This window comes from Trypanosoma equiperdum (assembly GCF_001457755.1).
Source record: "Trypanosoma equiperdum strain OVI genome assembly, contig: ctg_373, whole genome shotgun sequence".
Taxonomy (NCBI): domain Eukaryota; phylum Euglenozoa; class Kinetoplastea; order Trypanosomatida; family Trypanosomatidae; genus Trypanosoma; species Trypanosoma equiperdum.
In genome coordinates, this window is record NW_027124280.1 from 96,254 (window position 1) to 116,769 (window position 20,516).

Genomic DNA, 20,516 nt, shown 5'->3' on the forward strand with positions numbered 1-20,516 from the left:
ATATATATATGCGCGTCAAGTAAGGTATCTGGAACCCCTGCTTTCACTGACTTGCGTAACCTAACACTTTTCCCCTGCTGCTTCCTCCTGACACTCGTCTAAGCCTGTGATTGCACGTTCACTCCCAACGAGAAGACTTTAGCGCTTAACAGCATGAACACTTAGGGCCGCTATTGAGATAAAAACTTTTAGCACAGAAATAAAACGGCGCGAAGACGCGTAGAGATTAAAGGAAATGTAGGAAGGAAACAACAAACAGATCAATGGTTCCAATTTTGCATCCTACGTGGGCGAATCAAAAGAAACAAAAAGGAAGTATGACAAAAAAAATCAAAATGTTATTTGAGAGCGAGAGAAGAAGCGGAGAAAGGAAACGAAAGGAAGAAGTTAGGAAACATGAGGTAAGTTGGAAAGAATAAGTGAAACAAGCTTAACGCGAATTATTTTCTCACGTCACCGACACCATGGTTCAATTCTTCCCCCCTCCCCTCCACGCTCCTTCTTTTTCACTCCACTGGTTTCCGGTCTCTTACGCACAAAGGGATGACAGATGCACAGCCGCTCAACTTCGTACATATAAATATTTCTACTAACAAAACACCAACATATGCACACATACTCATGTGCCCCAAATGGTGAATGTTCGTCCATTCACCCTTAAGTTTCTTTTGTTTACAATTTCTTGTTTTAAACCTCCTCACACTCCCTCGGATTACCATTACCAACAAGATAAAGAGAGTGAATTAACGCACGCACTTAAGCCCTCCTTCAGTCACCTAACGAGGATTATTGTTAGTGCAGCGGTAAGGGAAGAGGGAATATACGGAAAAAGAAACAAACTAGCGGAGGCAAAGGGAGTGAAAGAGACATGTGTGAAGTGCTCTATATTAAGTACTGAATTTATTCCACAACAAGTACTTCCTCTTCCCTCAATTCTTCCACGTTTCGCTTCTTCAAATCTCTTTCTCCTTCCTTTTCATCGCGATGATCCCGCTTATTCGCTATCATTCCGATTCCCCTCATATCCCCTCTCGATTCTTTTGGTGCTTCAAAGTTTGATTTGAATTTGAACCTCCGCAAGCAAAAACACGAAAACGCACATAAACCCCTATTATTCAGTTTCCGAAAGCGCTGCGAAGGACCACCCTTCGCCATAAGGTTCACCGTTGCGCCTCACCTTCAAGGGGAAAACAAAAGAAAAAAAGGGGTCGCGCAACAAACGATTTACACGGAGTCACTCTCAGCGGAGTGACGTAAGCGACACAACTAATTATGACAACCACACGAAACCTCTCATGCGCCAAATAAACGACCATATGCAGAATATATATATATAAGAGTGCCATCATCCGCCCAGGCACGAGCAACCGAAGGCCTGCAGTAACACACCTAAAAATTTTTAAAAGGGGGGAAAGAAGCGGATGGATATCATAGCGCCAACTCGCCCACCGCTTTGTGCAGTTTCAACAGTAGTTGGTCGTAACTCATCGTTCCTCCTTCACCTTCTTCCTTCAGTTGCTTAAAGAAAGCTTCCTCACCCCGGTCCTTTTGATGCAAAATCACCAAACGCCGCATGCGTCCATCACGATTCAGGCAAGCCCACAGTACGTTCCGCAGCCGCTCCCCAAAGTGATCGAAGAATACGCTGCGCCCCACCTCTGCTGAATTCGCCGTTCCGAACAACTCCAAAGATATCTCAGGCGTCACAGCAGAGCCAACCCACAAGTACACCGACCGTGCCTGCTCATCACAAAGAATGTACACACCGTCAGTTGTAATACTTTCGTAGAACAGTCGTTTCCGCGGTGGCATAACGCAGTCACCGGTCTCGGGGTTTATCGCCCCACAGAACGTTTCCTCCATCGACGAATGCATGGCGTAAAGGGTGGGGTAAAAGTACGAAAGGCATTGATGAGTGGGAACAGTAAGTAAGTGAAAGAGTTTCTGCACCCGGTCGTCGATACGAACAGTAGTACCCTCGGCAATTGCATCGGATTTCAGGACACACAGCGTATAGAGTGGCATAAGACGGAGGCTACCAGGCATAAGCAGCACCGATGTGGATTTCTGTGAAACAACACGGCGGTAGCTAGTTAACAGTTGTAACAGTTGCTGATGCATCTGTTCCCTAGCGTATTTCAACCCCTTGTTCACCGAATTAGAAATAACCTGGTGTATGTACGCCATCAGGACTGCCACAGTGTCTCCATCGAAAATTGATGAAATAGACGAAGCTATCGGTATTCGCACTGAGTGAACGCGCACCCGACGATTGCCCCTACGCGTGGTGTACAGTAACGCGGTTTGAAAGTATGCGGCAGAACTGCTATCAGGCTTCGACTCATGCGCAAATTCAACATAAAAGGAGGAGGAGCCCTGAACGTGAACAAGATCCATATCGTGCTTGTCTTGGGAGAAGAAATGTCCATGATACCTCTGAACACGCAGACCGGTGCTGCAGCGAACACGCAGTATACCAGCATAACCGGCCTCCTCTAACAGCGCCTGATCAAGCACAGCCTGCAGTTCAACGGCGTCAGTTTGACTATCGTAGTTGGAGAAGAGATGTACACGGCCGTTTGTGACGTGGCAGGGATGTGAGAGGGTCACCAATTCGCAATATTCATCGGCGAACATGTGCAAATCAAGTGAAATCTGCTCCTTTGCACACGTGGTTGCAATCGTCTGCCAGTATCCGTCTAGCGGGCGCAGCAGTTCCTTTTCCTTTTCCGTTCCGTATAGGACATGCTGCTCGCGCGGTTTGATAGCGCCGATCCCATTTTGTGGTGCCTTATGCGCGGTTATAATAACGCGACCACCATGCTGCCCGGACAACACGAGTTTTGCCACCTCCACCGCAGCACCCAGCACGCAGCCGGTCTCACGGAGGTCACTCGCATACTCCGGTACACGCAACAAGAACGCATCCACCAAGTCTAACTCAGTGCCGAGTGTAAGCCAGCAGAGACTCGTGAAGGGAAGGGGTACGAACGGGTTGCACACGTCTGAAACAATCATTTGGGGCATGCGAGGGTGACGGACATTATAGAAGTGAAGCGTTGATGCGTACGTGATAAAGGCAACGCGGCACTCGGGATACTGAACTGCCATCTCGTGAAGTGAGCGGAGTAAAGCATCCACATAGTCAGACAGAAATGTCGTTGCCGCCTTTACCGACACATCCAACAGAAACAGATAATGCAGTGGTCTAGCTTCGAGAGCCGCATCATCGCTGTTCCGTAACGCATACTCAGGATATGCATCCACGTCGAACTCCACGCTCCCCCGTGAAAGTTCTGGTCGCTGCATCTTATCCAACCGCTGGCCCTGATTATCTAAGTTGCAGAAGTACTCTTCGCTCACATCGTTGCACATACTGCAGAGAGGGCAAACCCAGTTTCGACCCATGTTTGTAAAGCGCGCGTGACAAGAAACATAAGCTCGGCAGCGCTGACACCGAACGGGTGGGTAACCGGAAACACACGGAACCTCTTCCTGCGGATCAACGGGTTGGCAAAGAGGGGCAATCACAGCCCCAAATGGCACGCGGCTGTCCTTCACGAGATTGGCACTTGCGGGCACCCACTTCATCGTCGGTCGAAAAAACTTTACGCTTGCGTTGCTAATGTTGGCATCTGCACCAGATGGAAACTGGAGGTTAGAGTGGTTGGACATGAGACTGTCCGAGGAAGGAGGTACACACTCATTAGGGTTAGGCGCCTTAACGAGGTCCACAGCGCGTCTCGGAGGAGGACGCACATAATTAGGTGGGGGGCCGGTGGACTGTCTCTCTGAATCTGCACTATGCCGTGACTGAGGCGCAGGAAAGGAACGTAAGTTCTCCTGACAAGGAATTCCCCGATGCTCGTTGCGTTCCGAAACGTCGTGGTGCCGGGCGGCAGGTGGGTGTTCAGAATATTGACCAACGGTAGCGGGCGTGTGGGGAGAACTTGCCGCCGTCGCACCGAGGCCTGGGAATGATGGTTGGGCTGCCGCCGCCGATGGAATTTTATACGACAGTTGTTGCTGCTGCTGTTGCTGCTGCGCGTGCGGCGGTTGGTACTGCATCTCGGGTGTGTAGGCGAAGTTGTTCGTCCCATTGCTATAAGGTGCACCGGAAGCCGAAGTGGGGCATTGGTTGTAGTACCAATCCTGTGCCGTAGGTGCGTTACCCGAGGCACTTGCCGCGCCGTAAGCTCCCGTTATCCCCGGACCCACACCATTAAATGGTACACCTGGACCCTGGTTTGGCTGCGGAGCCCACGACCCGTGTGGTAATGGAGGAGGTACTTGTTGCTGCAGTTGTTGTAGAGGTGGCGCCTGGTGGTCAAAGTTGTGTGGGTACGACATCCTAAATTTGGCTAGTAACAAAAAAGTATGGAAAAGTAATGAATTGATGAAATACGGGGTAGGGCATTACGGAAACACGGATAGCTCTTCTGCCGATTCTGGCGCGCATTGCACACAGAGACGGCGGTGCAGTCACTGATGCCGTTACGCCAGAAACTTGCACATGCAGACGTGCTCGCATAAGTACCCCTACATACAAATGCAGCCGATGCCTGCGCCTACGTGACTGACAATACACAAAGATGAGGAGGTCAAAAGTAGCGCATGTGAACCCAACTAACCGCAACAGTTCACGTCAAGAAAGGAAAAAAGATTAGAGAGAAAAACACCATTAAGCGATATGCGAAGGGTTGAGGCCTCAAACGTGTCATGCGGTTAGCTACAAAGAGTTGGGTTCACCACTAATAACATACCTGCGGGAAAGGATAACACAACACAACACACCACGCCACAACATCGAAGAGAATTCTCTCGAGGTGAAAAGGATAAAATGTTTTCCAAATGCGCATGTGCATATACCTGTTTTCATATGTAAGTAATTGTTTGAGCACCGTTTGCACACAGCTACTATTAGCTTTGCAGACGCTGCCTTACCGCCGGTGTTTTTTTGTCATCCTTTAGTGGGTTGCGAACTTGTAAATGATCATGCCCCTCTTGTTCAAGGAGTGCGTCTATATGGATGACTCGTGGAACGCATACCCCACAACGCCCGTCCTCACAGCATAGTCCAATTTTATCTTAAAATCTGAGAAATGTGAGAGCAACTGACGGTCACATATTGTTTTTGGACCTACTCCTTTCTTTTCAGTGCTTCTAACCTTCTGCTGAAAAGAGGCTCAGCGTGTTAAGAAGAAAAGAAAAAAAGTACATCACGTTGGTCACAACAGTGTGTGACGCACCCGGTAAATCATAGTGGCGTAAACGCACAGATACAAGCAGGCTACCCTCGGTTTCGACCCTTCTTTAACACCACAACCAAGTACGTATATGGTTGCGCTTCTCCCCGTGGGGTGCCTGCGTTTGTGCTTGTAAGAGCAAGAGAGGGGAAACCAAACTTATTTGTGCTACCTGCTCTTGCCGATTATCACATTGACTCACTCTCTCCCACAACCACCACTTCTTGTATTACATTCTAAGCAACTCTAGCCAATTGCTCTTTTTTTTTAATCATTTCTTCTTTTCTCTATAAACAAATCGTCCTCCTCCTCCCCATAAAAACGTGCTCCTGCGGTTTCAATGCCGCTCATTCCAATCATTCTCTTACCTGGCCCATTTAGCATATAGCGAAGTCGAGCAAACATAGCGAGGTATCCACCGCGAGAGAAATAACAACAAAAATGATGAAAATAATAATAATAATAGTAATGGGAAAAGAAATAAGCAAATAAAAAAGCGAAGAGTGGATGGTAAAGAGCAAAGGTAAGTTTAACAACTACGAACAAGAAAGAAAGAAAAACAAAGGAAACCACCGACAGCAGTGTGAAGGATCCCACCGCGCCGTGTCGGCTTACCGGTCACCGCAGCACTCTAACGCGCATCCAAATAAGCTGTTTTTAAGTGAAGGAGTCAACACGCAACTCCCACACATGCTCCCTTATATACCACTCCCACTTGTTACTCCTGCTTCCTCCTCCTCCTCCTCCGTAATCGATGATGATTTGGGTAATTTGGTTTCCATCGCAAAAAAGACCGCCACTCCCGCGCTCCGTGAAAGACGGTGATGACGGACTTATTTTTACTTCCTTCTCTTTTCTCTCTCTCTCTACATTCCGGCAAGGCGAAGGGCAATAACCTCAAATATGTCATACGTTATGCACCTCCTCGGCAAGCCTAACGCGCCCTGTGGGGAGCCACCCGCCGTGTGCTGACCTGATGTCGGACGCCCACTTGGTGTTTGTAGTCCTCTATTTTTTAAGCGCTGTTCCAGCGCCGGTGCACAAGGCTTACGGGATTGCAGTAAATAGGAGGATGTGGCTTTTGCAGCGGCCTCTGTAGCATTCATACGCCTCCGGGGCATTCGGGGGAACAGAGATTGAAGTAGCCGCACAATATTCGCATCGTTTTGGTGTCCATCGAACAGGGCTACATGAGCACGACAGAAGTGAAGTATTTGCTCCTGTGTCATGTAGCCTCTGTTGTTAGTGTCGTAGAGAGCAAAAACAGCCCTCCGCTGCTCTTCAGTGTAGCACGGCACTAAATCGTCCATTGACGCAACCAATTGTGCATTAGTTGCAGGTTTCAGCGTACTAAAGTGGCCCATTCCTGGGTTACGAACTTCCTCTTTGGAAGCCCGTCGTGGAGGAGGCACCTCCTTGGAAGGTGGACTCCTGTGGGCATTCGATTGGCTAGCGTTATCACCAAACGAAAGGGCCTTTGCGGACATCGCTTCCTCAGTAAATATACTGTTTTTGCTCATGTTCTTCCCATCTGGAGTTGCAGCTGTCTGTAGTTCAGGCAAACGTACGTCCATATCTGCTCCGTCCCCTCCTTTGCCAAGACCGTTACCCTTAGTTTTCACAGCGTCAGCATCCTTTTCCCCCTCCCTCCAAGCCATCGCAGACCTCCAAAGTCGAGCGTCTGAATGTGCGCTGGTGGGTCGACCGTTCTGTCCCTCCCGATGAGGGGCAAAATACTTTAATGCCACTAGCAGTTGCACGCCGAGTTCGGACAGCGTGAACTTCTCCGCACTGTGCCTAACTAGCTTGTGGTAACGCCTTTCCTGCTGACACACCTCACTTCCTCCTACTTTGATAACAATAGGGTCAAACTCCACCACCGTGGGTACCTCCGTTATATCGTCCAAATTATTGCTGTCGACCCACGTGGCGCGCAGCCGCGTCTGCACCTCACCTCTAAGGAATAACGGAAGGTCAACCGTGAGAGTGTCACGAAGTGCGCTGCTGCCGTCTGTGTCGAAGGTAGCTGGCACAGTTACCGTGTGCTTCGTAACCGGTATGCAGGGGTGCGGTATTAGGAACTCCAATCGCCAACTACCGGTTAGGGAAAGTGGAAAGAAGCCCTTCACATGTATGTTCGAGAAGACAAGGCTGCGCGGCTGGCCCTCACGCTCCCGCAACCCACCAGGGGGGCACGGATCAGATGTTGTAAAGAAACCATTTACAGAGATAGGATTTAATCCACAATGATAATTTCTGCGCGGTTCCTTCTTGCATGTTTGACTGGTGGCAACATTCGAACTCGCAAGGTGACGTGGTCCCTCAGTTGTAACGTTGGGAACGGACATAATGTGACTTGAATGTTCATTTTCCGGTTTGACTTTTGTGTCGGTTGCAGGAAGCAGCGGAAAGTTTGGCGAGGAACACGCTGAATGCGGCCGCGCAACGGCAAGTGCATCGGTGGCCGACAAGCCACTGTGTGTGGGCCTGGAACCCTTCCCCGGACCGCCACCGTCCACGAAGGATGTACTTGCTGAGAGAACAGAGGAGGCCGTAGGTGCAAGGAAGGAAGACGAGGCCTCCAGCTTGCACGAAGCATCGGACTGCATCTTCGTGTCAGAAGAAGTTGGATACAACTGCGCCTCCTGTAAGTGCCGCAGTATTCGATTCTTCCGTTCCATCTGCTCACAGTATCTAAACGTTATACGTGCAGATCCCCCACATGGTTTGAAGGGGAACCACGCGCCCGACCGCGTACATATGGCGACGCCTAATAACGCATTGCTATCAGCCTCGCGCAATCCTATACAAAACTCGTACTTGTGCGGTTGTGCAGAACCCGAGCCGCCGTCACCGTGACATGCGTCGTCGTCGATGAGAGGAAACATAATGCGAAGGGGTTCCAACCCAATAACACTGCTGGCGGAGGCCAACCGCTGATGAGTCGACGAAGCGCGCTGAAACACCGGAGACAAAGGCACGGAAGAACCACTCACTTCATCTGACATCACGGGCTGCAAAACATCTGTCGTAATGGAAGAAGTACCGACACAAACACTGGCAACTAACGACCGCGCTGACGGAAGGGGCAGGGGCCCTCGCACGTGCAGCGACGTCAGCAGCAGGCACGAGGAGACACATTGTTTCTTCTCCATTTGCTGCAAACCGTTACCGACATGCAAACTCATGGCAACCCCAGGCCCCGAACTTTGTAAAACAAACAATAGTTTTTTTTTTTAAAAGGTACTCCCCAAGCGCTGTGCGGAGCCGCTGGTCTTCGAATTCTCTCTCTCTCTGCTGCGTTGCAGACAACAGGAGTGGTGGTAACAACGATGACAAAAAGTGAAAGGGTACCTTTAGAATGATTCTGAGAAAACAAAAAAAGCAAAAGGGAAGGGTCGTAACACAGTAATGTATCTGTTGATGCTAAACTGTCTATGTTAAAAAAAAAAAGAGGAGGCCCAGTGGCCACGGTTTGTATTCCAATATCCTTTTCTTTTCCTGTGCTTCTGAACCAAGTACATTTTAGCGGGGGAGAAACAGAAAGAAAGGGGAATGGAAAAGTTAAATTGACAAATGGGGAAAAGAGTGGCAATCCCAAAGTATAATAATAGTTCAAACAATTCGGTATACATATATAATGCTACCTGTTCTGTACACACTCACACCACCGCAGGCAAAAAAAAAACAGCCTGCACAAACAACAATAGAGTGGGAATCAGCATCGCCATGCTCTTCTATTCTGCCACTGACAATGCAAAAACAGGTGAATCATGTGGCGTTCTCTTGTTTTCACTTTTTTGTTTTATTTTCTGCGTGTTTCTTATACATCAAGTCCAACTTAGTAGAAAAGTGAGTGGCCAAACCCCTGCACTCTAAAGGGGAAATTTTGTCTTTTCTCTCACGCACCGAGCAGTCCAATGCTCAATAAACAGCCGAAACAAACTGTCCAGACTAAATCTCTGTTTCACGACTGTCACCACGGAGAAAGAAACTTGAAGCCTTTGCATGGTGAGTTCCAATTAGTACATCAAATGCAGCCTCGAAGCGCATGTTAGCGTGTTCTTTAAACTCCACCAAAATTTCAAAAACTCCAGGTTGGCCACCCCTTGTGGCCGCGGGAATGATGCCTTCCATGGGGGTGATTGTGAAGCGGCTCGCATCTTCAATTACCAGCAGTTTCTCCCTATCATATGGTGTTGAACGAGGTTGCAACTCTCGCGTAACCCCTTTCCCGTCTTGGGGGGCACAGCCCTCCACACATACACCACCAACAGCAGGCGGATTATCATCTTTGATGTAACATTTCATCTCCCGTATTTTTCGCTCACGTGTGAATACATTGTGTGTCTCGTCTGCCAAGGTTAGCTGGCGAATCGCCTTCCGTGGCTCACCGGCAACACCGCTGAGACACCCAAGGGCTGGTGTCGCATTGCAACGGGCCGGCACCAAACCAATGTTAGCGGCCGTGCTTCCCACAGATAGCTTGAAGGAGAGAGGTGAGGGGTGCAAGCTCATCAACCGCAGTTTCTGAACGTACGAGGGCTGCTGACGTCCGTCATGAATCTGCTGACCAGGGAAGAACCAAAGGAATGAGGGTGAACTAGTTACAGACGGGTTCAAAAAGCTCAAGGAAAGGGGAATGCTTTGCTTAAGCTCCAATACGGGTGGTGGATGAAATGGCTTCTTACCCTCAACTGCACCACTTTGCTGCTGCTTCACGATAGCAACGTCAGCAGGGAGGTAAAGAATATTGAGCTCACCTGTGACTGTTGCACCCTCACACGCCAAGGCATCCCTCTCTGCCTTTGATTGGCTTTGATACTCGAGCACCACCTGTAACGAATCATGAGGGAACAGTTGGTACTTGTTTACAACGACACCAGTTGTGGACGCACTTCCACGAGACGTTGGCCGCTGATTTTGAGTAGGGTATTTTTCCAACACAATTTGGGTGCACCCCTTATTTGTATTTTCTTTGCTTTGACCCAGTGACACCACACGTCGTGCCTTTTGGCGCTCTTCCACACCGCACCACTTCAAACTCTCTAAAGCTTTCCGGCATATGAGAGTCTCCTCATCCTCCACTTCCAGCTGCTTGTAGTCTTTATCAGAAAATATGAGGCGGGCTTTCAACAATTTAAATGAAGGGGAAGGTATGTCCAACATAAACGCCATCACAGCACAGCTTCTATTCGTTAAAAGAACTGTTTGCGTACATCGCTGTCCGTCGACGCAGGTAGGAAAACGAACCAGGTTCTCTGATGGTTCCACAGTTAGCTGGGCCACGCCGCATAGGGCCTGTAATTCCAACTCTATGGGAACAAAGTAGCGCCTGCTGTGTTCCATCATCTCTTGCCGGCGCTTCTCAATGAATGAAAGCAACTCCATGCGCTCCCCCTCCAGAGAAGTCGAGGAACGTAATACATCATGACGTTGGGCTCGACCAGTTTCCGTCTGTCGTATTACAGCCGATGCTTCCCCCCCCTCCTCGTCGGAATCAGTGGTGTCGTCACTGAAAGCTGTGTGGTCCCCCAAAAATGAATCAGAACAAATCGGAAGAGATCTGCGTCGGGATGCTCCGCTCCGCTTCGAAAAACTAGCTACGCCCAGCTCGGGTACGATGATGGTGCTCTTTTTTATTAAACCAGGCCGTGTGATCACAGGTTGCCGCACCTTCAACACTGCAGCGGGTCGCAGAAGGCTTTTCGTCCACGCGGCGTCACCTTCACGCGCAGATTTCTTAACGACACGGTCAATAGGCCGGTATTGAGGATGTATTCGATAAAACTCATCAATGATAAAAGCATCGTTAAAAGACGTGTCAGCATATTCAGCTGTGATAATAACACCACCGAGCCACTTCCGCTCGGAACAGTTGGCTCCCACAAAGTTTGCATCCGGAGCGTATTCAATTGTCACCAACTGCGAACCCATCGCGGGTAGAAAGAACTTCTCAGGTGCGGCGGCCACCTCACCCTTTCCTTCAGATTCACGTCGGTGATCCTCCTCTGTCACAGGCCCGAGATGAAGCGTTACAGCATTGGCCTCCACATTGTCATCAACTGCAAAAACAGAGAATGTTACGTTTGTCAGAAATATTTTAAACGACACATTCACGTCTCGCGGAAGACGGTTGACGAGCCGCAGCGTGCGCTGAGAGCGCCCCACACCAGCAAGAACTGACGGCATTAAGAGAATCTCCTTGCCGTCCGATACCAACAAACCCGCAGTAGTGGAATCTAAAAGAACGGGTCTCCCACGAAGCTCTAGTGATACTGGGATGTGCACGGGAGGCATGTTACCACAGTGTACCTTGAGGGTCTCCTCGTATCGTCCGGGAAGGTTGGCAGAAAGCGTTAAGGGAAGTTTTGACTCGGCAAAAGGATTTAACGCACCAGCTGTTGGTCCACCAAAGATGGTGGCACAACCACGACCATCAAGTAAAGCCTCCTGAGCACCAACCAGCGCAGCGCGACGCTCACGCTCCCTCTGTTCTGAGCCATCCAAGTTCTTGCACCAGAAAGTCGGTTGCACGACGGCTTTTCTGCCTTTTGTGTCGTCACCATCCGCATACCCCGCTGAAAAGGGGTGCCTGCTGTCGGGACTGCCGACGAAGGTACGCCGGGAGTCACGTCTCCTGCTAGTGGTACCGTCCCTGCTTCTACCGCGATTTTTTGACGTGGCCGCTATGCTAGAAGCCGTCATTGTCATAGACTTCGAGGTTGCACGGCCCACTGTGGGACTTCGACGCATATCAACTAGAGTCTGGTTGAAGCCATACTGCGTGCAGTTGACACCGTACGTACTATGGCAGCCAGTCAAATTGGTTATACGCAAAACTACCAACTCTGACCATACAGGCTCTCCATGAGGTAGTAAAGCACGGAGATGCACAGGTGGACAGTACGGTCGTAAAACCAATTCCCCGGTCCCTCCAGCTCCGGACGCGCTTGCCATGGCGTCCAAGGCAGAAACAGAGTTTGTGACAGCATCATCAACGGCGGCACTAAAACTCTCTTTCCTGCTCTTGCGAGGAACGCAACACTTCAGAACCTCAAGCTCTATAAGGTTACGCAGAACCGACTCAATGTACGAAGATATCTCCATTTCTGGCGCTTCAGGTAAATTCAACGGCAGGATTGGGGGAGTGTACGCCATGCAGCAAGTGCCTTCCGATACCTTCGGGACGGGAATAAGATCAATCGCCACCGTAAGTTCACTGATCTTTTCGCAGCAAAGCTCTACTAGTATTTCCTGCGTAGTACGCATATTCTTAAAACTGACGACAGCCCTTTTCCCACCTCCAGCTGCAACGACACTAAATGCGCAGCGAATTGGTATTTGGACATCTACACAGCCTGCACGCACCACACCAGAGGGTGGGACCTGAACCATAATATTCGGCGGCACGTCCACGGCTTGGACAGTATACGGTATGTCAGAGGCAAACGGATTCGACACAACAAACGACTGCGTTGTCCAAGACCCATTGGGCACCACACCGTAATTGACGACGGTTTCGCGTAACACCAATGTTTGCAACTGAATATCCGCTCGCGTTTCGATTGCTATTGATCCACCATTTGGCACCACTAACTCAAAGAATGTCTGTGGCTCGGTGATATCCACAGCTTGGCGGTACACAGTAATCTCCACTGACTCACCGACACCGAGACGGAATGATTGCGGGAGAAAAACGAAGCGCGGAGGCTCGCATTTCTTTGGATCCTGTAGCTCAAAGGAAACAGGAATAGGGTTGTCGTTTGTCACAGTAAAAGACGCTTCAGACTCCCGCCCTTGCTCAATGAGTCCAAAATCCAACAAGTGAGTACTGGCAATCAGCGTCGGTCCAACACCCGTCACGCTGAGGTGGAGAGCATGAGTGCACGGGACCTCTGTTACAAGATTTAGTGGAGGTGACCCCTCAGAAGACTCCACTCCCAGCTCAAACAGCTCCGGGATGTAACAGTTTACCGACATACTGTGATGTCCAACCTCCTTCAATGTGTAGAAGAATGTGATAGGAACAGAACCTTGTGGGGGCACACGTCCTGCCCGCGGCTCAAACCTCACTTCCACAGTTTCTGGGTCATATGTGGCTGGAAAACACACACCCACTGGGCATTCCTGTGGCGTCGGGTCAAAGATGAAGTGCAGTAGCCGGTGGGAAGTGTTTCGCAACACCACGCGACGTGCGTTCTCACCGTTAATGAGGCATTCCAACCCCTCATCAAAACGATCGGGAATAAGCATGAGACGCGGAGGACTAGGATCGGCAAAAAGGTAGAATCCGCTCGCAAAGACGCCACTACACTCGCTCGATTGCGGTTTCATAATGTTCTTTAGCGCACCACACGGGTCCATGAGTCGGCGCAATTGTTCGGGCTCTGGTAAAGCAGGAACCATCCTAGAGCGAGATAAGAGCCTCAACACCCCCTTTGTTGCATCTAACTCCGCCATGCGTGAGTCATTTTGTGGGGGAAGCAACGGGGGGCCACAGCTGTCCACAGTCCTCCCTAGTTCACCCTCTATGGGAATCCTAGGAAGACCCTCAAGGAAGAGGTTGAGAACAGCAGCGAACGGCTCCACCACGGAAGGTTTTAGAGTCACCGTGAATCTAGTGTCTTGTTTTGGAAGAAACTCGCCACGACACGGCGTTATTTGCAGTTGCGCTCCAGAGGGTCCACCACCAACAGTGGCAACCTGCCAAAAGTACTCTACTGCAATTGGGCAATTGTTGCGTACAACCACCTCCTCAACTACCTCCTCCCCCAATGTGGTTTCAGGGAGGAAATACTGCGGCACACTACTGCACTCGTCCCCTTCGAATGGACTCAGTTCCATGGGTCCTATTCGCAAGAGGTCAATGTGGGGAAGGGCACTTTCCCCCCGAAGGTTAAACGTGTGTTTGGCCAAGACAGGACCGTTTCTTTCGTCCCTCACAGTAACAAACAATTGCTCTGCGTCATAGTGAGCCTCGCTCAATGGGCAAAAGCAAACAGCGATCTCCACGGTGCTACCACCGGGTATTTCGATGTCCTCCTCTAAGGGTGAAGTAATCTTGAAGCAAGAGGAACTGGTACCTAACGAAATGATGGCATCGGACCCAATGTTTTCCAGCTGGAAGTATTTGGTGAAGGAATGGAACACAAAAGTACATGGAAACTCACACGTCGTGATGTAATCCTTTTTGGAGGCCCTCGAGTTCACACGTGTTGTTCTTGACGAATCTTCTGCGGATGTGTCCGCAGCCTCCTCGCGCCGATCTGCAACCTTTTCCAACGGAACGAGGCGAAATTCAGGTTGTTGTGTATCGCATAGAACAGTCACTTCGAGAAAATGCCACTGTGCCCCCTCGCCACTTCGGATATTTAGCTCTACGCAATACCCAATCCGTAAAACCTCTGCTATCGAAGGCTCCCTGACCGTTTGGGGTTCAAACGTTATCATCACGTCAATATACTCAAAGAAGGTAACTGGCTTGTCCAATGCTGTACACAGACCTGACGACGCCGCCAGCGGCTTCCCCGCGGACGCCTTCACAATGGAATATTTTAACCACGGATGCGTGGCCGGTTGTAATCGCATGGCGAGGTGCCTCGTACAGTGGTTAGTGAAGCGCACCGTCCTAGTTGTCTTCGTCCCCGCCTTCGCCCGCAGCCGCACAGTGTCGTCTGTGGCAGAGCATCGTACAAGTTTATCCATATCACCGATTGCACTGCGCCCAGCTCCCGTGTATTTGCTTGAGTTGCAACCATCAGTGGTAGTCCCCACAGCCGCTCTCTTGGTCGCTGTCCCACCAGAAGCTACCCTGCTATCTTGACCAGCACGGGCTGGGAGTGGGGGAAATGCTAGTTGTAGTCTCTCCACACCACCACCCTTCACCTTTTTCGTCGGCCCAACGCCACTCCATGGCATTTGGCCTTCACTATTGTCGACAACCCATTTCTCCTCCATTTTTGATGCTATTGGAGGCAGCACAGTGTTGAACCACGTTGGTTCCTTCAAGTCCATCATGGGCCCCGGCTGGTGTTCTAACATCTCACATAACTGATTGGAGAGCAACATAGATGGATCTGGTTCTTCTGCGGGCGGCTGTGACTCCTTAGTGACGATACGAACTCCATGATTCTTCTCCAGTGCTACATTAATTTCCGCCATGAAGTTTATGGGATCGATGGTGAAATCACAAATTGCAGGGTAGCTTGTGCCACTCCCATAAGGCGTCTGCAGTATGGTAAGCGCTGATCGACTATCAGTAACACTAGGGGACGGAGACGATGCTGCATCATCTTGGTGCGGTGTCCTCCTCCATACATCTTCAGTAACATAATCTAAACCAGAAACTTCACTCCTCCACTGGTAATGCTTTTCCGGGGCCCCCCGAAGGATTTCACTGGGTAAGTATTCATCAACGTTGCGTGCACTAAAAAAACGCAGTTGCCGACGCGTGGCTGAACGACGAAGATCTGCCTCTTCGCGTACCTGTCGTATCTGCTGTTTTAGCGCTTGTAACATCTGCTTATATAGATCCTGCCCTCGATTCTCCGCAACATTTACTACTTTTTCTGTCTTCACGCGAACGGAAGCAGCTGTTGAACATATACTGGAAGGCTCCTTAGCTTGTCCACCAGTGGACGCCCGCGAACTCGGGCGGTCTGGCAACTTTTGCTTTGAGAACGTTGGAGATTTCCTTGGCTTGCTAGTGGTCCGTCTTTCCTGACTCCACGCGCTCCCATCATAACTCTCCCGCAAGACATCGCAACCATCGACGACTTCGCTCCGATGTTGTTGTTGCTGCTGTTGTGATGCTAGCTTCTCATCCATCTCTTCTAAATGTTCCAAGTCCTTAAGTTCATCAGCAAATAACTCAGTCCCACAAACCACCCATGAAGAATCTACAAGTGATTCCACAAGACGCTCCGGTTGGTCCATTTCCACACACTTACCTTTCGTCCTACGGTTCTGCTTTCTTTAAGTGGTGATGATGATACTGCCCTTCAGTTTCCAATAATAAGGAACTGTTTAACAAGTCTATTTTCCCTACTTGTTAAGTTTCCCGCCTATTTCCCACCGCGTGACCAACTTTTCTACAGCGGTTCTAAGAGTTTAAAAGGAATCAAGGAGGAAAAAAACATGTTAAAGACTACACACTTCAAGGTGTGTGGTGGCCATCCACTCCCCCAACCATTTACCACACGGCAGTATAAAGAAAAGGTATGGGCGGACGTTAAACAAGAAGTATGAATGGGTACACACATATATACGACAGCCGTATAGAACCGGTATGAACTCTAAGCAGTCCCCCAGTAGCCGCTAATGGCAATGCTTACGGGTGAAGGAGTCACAAAGGCGCCATCAGAGTCAGACAACACTTGGCAACGGATAACTTTGTGAATGCACGTATATATTTATAAGCACATTGAATAAACGGTGCGAGATCAGAAATGTGAAATATTTGGTCAGTCTATGAAAGTAGGCACAACCTGCACCGAACGATTTGGGGGCGGTTCATGGTTTCCAGTCGTTGGGAAGGAGAAAACTTGCAATCCCTCAACATCTACGAGCACTTCTTTGAGCATCCAATGTCAGTCACAGGTGTGTGCATACACATGTGGAGCACAGAAGGAGCGAACCCACTGGGACGAGACGCACATAGAAAAGTGAGTCACGCGGAAGGACGAACTGAGGCATGGTCAAATCTCACTGCTGCAGTGGAACAGTATACTAGAAACGAATGGGAATCGAGCGCCGCGCCCCGCTGCGCCGTAATATCCCTTGTGCGGCCACAACCTCCTATAAAATTCAATCAATCTCTGCCTTCTTCAGCATTCTAATCGCACACACACGACCAAGTTAAAGAATCAGAAAGTAATCCTCCTGTGCGCGGATCAACTCCGCCACGGTAACTTGAAACTTTTCGATACTAACCTGGAGCGCCTCTAGAGAATTCTGATCTTGCTGCGCCGTCTTCGGGTGCTTTGTGTGCTCTGCGTCATCATATTCGATGGGCGGCACCTGCCTGCAGTCACCAGTCCCGCCGGAATTGTCCAGAAAGTCAAAAGGAAAATATGCATCCAACAAGCTGGTCCCATCATCCCCTGCTGTTGTGACCTTACCAGCACGTTGGGTTCCTTCCTTACTTTCAATACCGTTAGCTTTCCCCTCGGAATCTAAAAATGGCTGCAGCTGCTCCTCCAGTTCGCACCAGGGTATGTGGAGGAAAAGCGAGTCTATGTCCTCTTGCACACGGGACCGCACCAGCGCCTCGCACCAAGCGAGACGATTACTTGCTGCATCAATGCTTGACGGTAGATGAGATGCGGCAGGGAATACAAACGTATGCTTGGGACCACAAGCTTCTAGCCGTTTGGCCGGGGTCGGAATGTGTCTGGCAATTACTGCACAATTTGTCAGCATCATTGCGGCCCAGTCCAGCGCATCCTTAGCGCGCTCGATGTGCTTCCGTGCGAGAGCTGAACGAGCTACAACAGCTTCGAACGTCCAATCGTCATGTTCAAAACTTCCACACCGCCTCTCTGCGGACAGGTGCGCGTGTCGCGACGCCGATCCAAAGGGAAGCCCTGTGTGTCGCGATATTGCAGGAAAGGCTTCAAGCGGAATGACACGGAGGCGCATCTTCCTCGGGTGTCGACGCCCAATGCACTGGTATACATGATGTCGTGGCCTCACGAGCGCAATGCTGTCAAGGAACTGCTGCAGGTCCCTCTCAGCCTTTAGTCGCTGTAGTTTCGACTTCCCGCGCGCTGCCGCCGATTGATAATCTTTGGCAAGTTTCATGTGTTGCTTGAGAGATATCTCAGTGTGCCGCAGTACATCCCCGACGGCCTCTGCAGTAACACGAGCCAAAAAAGACACACACAGCCATGTAATAAGTGGAGTGAATAAGGTTTCGCTGTCATCTGGATCACAGCGACTGGCAATCAGTTGCCTCGAGTTTTGCTGTTGTCCGCCAACATTTGTATATAGTTCGGTCTGCGGTGCGGAAAATGTTGCGTCTGCAACGCACCTCACATACTCTGTCATCATGGCTTCATCCAACTGCAGTGTATAGCGCAAGAAGAGATACTTGGATGCATAAGTTGCGGAGCTGGCGGGGTTCGGTAAATTACACGGGAACCTCCAGCCATTCATTTCTACCGCTAGTGCTAGTAGATCTATAAAGTCGAGGAAGAGTCGTCGCCGACAGAGCCGTTGAGCATGCTCGGGAAGGCGAGACCATACACGTTCTACCAAAAAAGGGGCTGCGTCTCCTATATACCCTGCGAAAAACATCTGGGAGTGTCTCGAGTCACGGTACAAAGAAACAACATTAACCTGTGAGTGCGACAGCTGCGTCAACCCCTTCACAAAGGCAACCCTACGTAGGCACCGCAGAAGCTCCAAACACTCAGTAGGGGTGTATTCGTGGTAGTGTTCCGCAGCTGCTATAGCGAGAGCAACGGCCAGTGGGGGATTCTCGACCTCAGCGGTGGCATGAGCTTTCAGCAAAAGTAGCAATGATCGTGCCGTCATACCCATGACAGGCACATGCCCTACACACTGCTGCAAACGCAATACCTCACTTACACTGGTGGCCTCACGGTTCGTTGCCTTCCAACGCAGGTTCAACGAAAGTTCCGTCGGCGATGACACAAGAGGACCTCTTGCTGCATCGAGAACAATAGAAGGGATAGTTTCAACACCACTTGAACCTAAATTTCCTCTGGGTACTAACAAGCACTTCCGCCTTCCCCGCGCACGGAATGCAGATGAGTGTGCGCCACCCCCGTCTAACTCTACGCAGTCGCTAACCGTCTGCTGCTGTTGTTGCTCATCACACGCGTACGGAAGACAGTGCTCAGTCAAACTATACAAACTAGGCGGAACCAAACTCGGAGCAAGGATGTCATCCCCACGATCCCATTGAAAGCGAAGCTCTAGGAAACGTTGTATTGTTTGGTCAAGGCTGTCCTCGCCGAACTGCTGAGGTGCAGGTTGCAACACATCCTGTCGCTTCTTTTGTGTCCGCACGTTACCCACAACGCGGCCCCAAAAGGGTGACCAGTTGCGCCTAGGATCAGTCATGAGTTTCACTGCGTCGTACGATGAAACCCGGCCACCTGGGCGCAGAGTGAACCTACTGGGTGATGGAGAGCAGCGGTATTCCGACCGAAAATAGTTTTCGAAGGGGCGTTTGGACTTTTTAATACTTTTACGGTCCACCTGGTGTCGTGCAGCGATCCCTGCATCAAGTTGTTGGTGGGAAGCGAGCGCGGGCGAAAGCCATGATACACGAGGCCGCGAAGACATTCGACAGCCCAGTAACAATCCCGTGGGGTAGCCCGGCATCGACAAACCGAGAGCGACTTTTACTCCAGCAGAAGTTATCGGCAATTAGTTGCTACTATAGTTTTTGAACCTGCTGCACAAAAGCGCCCTTTTTAACGCACTGGTATGACGAAGCAACCGCCACCCCTCAACACGAGCCCGAGGAGCTGGGCACAGGTGGTGACCCAGTGCCACGGACTAAAAATTACCTGTTAGGCTCCACCGAAGTGTACCCACACTTGACACATACGTCGGCGGTGGGAAAAGAGATAATATAAGAGGAAAAGGAAAGAAAGGTTTATTCGTGCAGAAAATCCGTTGGAAAGTTAACGCAGAGACCCCAAAGGTACGGCCCACGCAACCACATTCATACAACTCAACAAAAAGAGAGCAAGGTAATACACACGGATCCAACTAACCGCAACAGTTCACGTCAAGAAAGGAAAAAAGATTAGAGAGAAAAACACCATTAAGCGATATGCGAAGGGTTGAGGCCTCAAACGTGTCATGCGGTTAGCTACAAAGAGTTGGGTTCACCACTAATAACATACCTGCGGGAAAGGATAACACAACACAACACACCACGCCACAACATCGAAGAACTTCCATAATATATAGCGACGTACAATTGCGTGGGAGTTGGTAAACGAATGGACCCTCAACCGGCGAAGAAGCTGTACAGAATGACGCGAGAGCCCCTCACCTCCACGATTCGATAGGGGAAGCACGCCAGCATAACATGTGGTCCATCCGGAACGTGTATGTAACCGTCAAAAACACCCTGCAGACCATGCAATAAAAGGAGTGGCACTGGCCAGGCAGCGACAAGCGGCAGTTTCAAAAGACCAGTGATGCATCTAAAACTAGTACTTTTTGAAGCACGTTTTACCTTCACGAAAAAAAAAACGGCTACGAAAACAGTGATTACCTAACAAC

General features: G+C 50.1%; 4 protein-coding genes across 4 annotated transcripts; all 4 read right to left on the bottom strand.

Moving 5' to 3' along the window:
• Nucleotides 1-1,428: 1,428 nt before the first annotated feature.
• Nucleotides 1,429-4,350, bottom strand: TEOVI_000150300 (protein transport protein Sec24; the record flags this gene model as incomplete). Its single annotated transcript, XM_067224722.1, has 1 exon — nucleotides 1,429-4,350. One exon carries the CDS (start codon nucleotides 4,348-4,350, stop codon nucleotides 1,429-1,431), a length of 2,922 nt encoding a protein of 973 aa, XP_067080823.1.
• Nucleotides 4,351-6,112: 1,762 nt separating this feature from the next.
• On the bottom strand, nucleotides 6,113-8,434 carry TEOVI_000150400 (uncharacterized protein; the record flags this gene model as incomplete). The annotated part of the gene is made up of 1 exon (XM_067224723.1): nucleotides 6,113-8,434. One exon carries the CDS (start codon nucleotides 8,432-8,434, stop codon nucleotides 6,113-6,115), a length of 2,322 nt encoding a protein of 773 aa, XP_067080824.1.
• A 766-nt stretch (nucleotides 8,435-9,200) lies between these two features.
• Nucleotides 9,201-16,184, bottom strand: TEOVI_000150500 (uncharacterized protein; the record flags this gene model as incomplete). Its single annotated transcript, XM_067224724.1, has 1 exon — nucleotides 9,201-16,184. One exon carries the CDS (start codon nucleotides 16,182-16,184, stop codon nucleotides 9,201-9,203), a length of 6,984 nt encoding a protein of 2,327 aa, XP_067080825.1.
• A 921-nt stretch (nucleotides 16,185-17,105) lies between these two features.
• Nucleotides 17,106-19,601, bottom strand: TEOVI_000150600 (uncharacterized protein; the record flags this gene model as incomplete). Its single annotated transcript, XM_067224725.1, has 1 exon — nucleotides 17,106-19,601. One exon carries the CDS (start codon nucleotides 19,599-19,601, stop codon nucleotides 17,106-17,108), a length of 2,496 nt encoding a protein of 831 aa, XP_067080826.1.
• Nucleotides 19,602-20,516: the final 915 nt, after the last annotated feature.